The following is a 923-nucleotide window of genomic DNA, read 5'->3' as shown; positions in this document are numbered from 1 at the left end:
GCTTTGGTGGGAAGTTCGGGGTCCAGAGGGATCGTCAGGACAAGAGTGCCCTTGGCTGGGACCATCAGGAGGAGGTGCAGCCCCACGCGTCCCAGACAGGTAGGGCAATGCCAGAGGCGGCAGCGCGATTTCCTGGGAGCGCACGCAGACCTAGAGCTCGCGGTTCGTACCTGAGAGAGGCCCAGCTGCTGAGAGCCGAGCGTGCATGGCATGCTGTGGGACAGCTGGGACATCCCGCGCCCCCGAAGCACCGGGGGGAGCTGCTGGAGCAGGTGTGCACTCGGCTCAGTGGGCAGCACTGAGTGCTGCATCGGGCCCCCCAGGTGACACTGTGCTTTCTCCGTGGGGCACGTTCCTGAGTGTAAGCTCGTTCAAACGGTGGGCCCACGGGAGCGAGGCACAGCAGGTTCCAGGAACGGCTGCGTGTTTAACTTCAGTGGACACGGCCCCACTGCGCTCAGGTGGTGTGACTGGCTCCTCAGCCCAGCGCCCTGGGAGCAGGCTGGCCCGCCTACAGCACCGAGCACTGAGGGGGTGCAGGGCTGGCCTTGATGTCCAGAGCAGGGGGACTGTAATACCTCGGCTTACTCCCAGATGTGACAAGATGAGACCAAGCTAATTGACTTCATGGGTCTCAGCACTGTGAAGTCGGAGGTGCACACCGAGTGTAAAACACTATAAAAATAGCCTCTTTTTTTTCCATACAGACTATGCCAAGGGGTTTGGTGGCCGTTATGGGGTCCAGAAGGACAGAGTCGATAAGGTAAGACTGCATGCTGCAGCCTGCTCCTCCCTGCTCTTGGCACCGCTGCCGGGGAAGAGGCTTCCCAGGGGGAGATGATGTCCCGCTGCTCAGCACGCAGCTATTGCAAGGGTGGGGGAACCAGCCCAGCAGCGGCAGCGGAGGCGAGCGAAGGGGAGCA

General features: G+C 61.8%; 1 protein-coding gene across 1 annotated transcript in view; it reads left to right on the top strand.

The window, feature by feature from the left end:
- LOC104491481 (src substrate protein p85-like) overlaps nucleotides 1–923 on the top strand; it is a gene marked incomplete at its 5' end in the record, with an annotated part of 6,750 nt that overhangs the window by 751 nt on the left and 5,076 nt on the right. The window contains 2 exons of the mRNA XM_010133915.1: nucleotides 15–99; nucleotides 708–763. Coding sequence (XP_010132217.1) covers nucleotides 15–99; nucleotides 708–763 — 141 coding nt within the window. The remainder of the gene's footprint in view (nucleotides 1–14; nucleotides 100–707; nucleotides 764–923) is intronic.

The sequence above is a fragment of the Buceros rhinoceros genome, unplaced genomic scaffold (assembly GCF_000710305.1).
Source record: "Buceros rhinoceros silvestris isolate BGI_N320 unplaced genomic scaffold, ASM71030v1 scaffold34383, whole genome shotgun sequence".
NCBI classification, from domain to species: Eukaryota; Metazoa; Chordata; class Aves; order Bucerotiformes; family Bucerotidae; genus Buceros; species Buceros rhinoceros.
The sequence above is the reverse complement of the archived record's forward strand: the minus strand, read 5'-3'. Positions and strand labels throughout refer to the sequence as shown.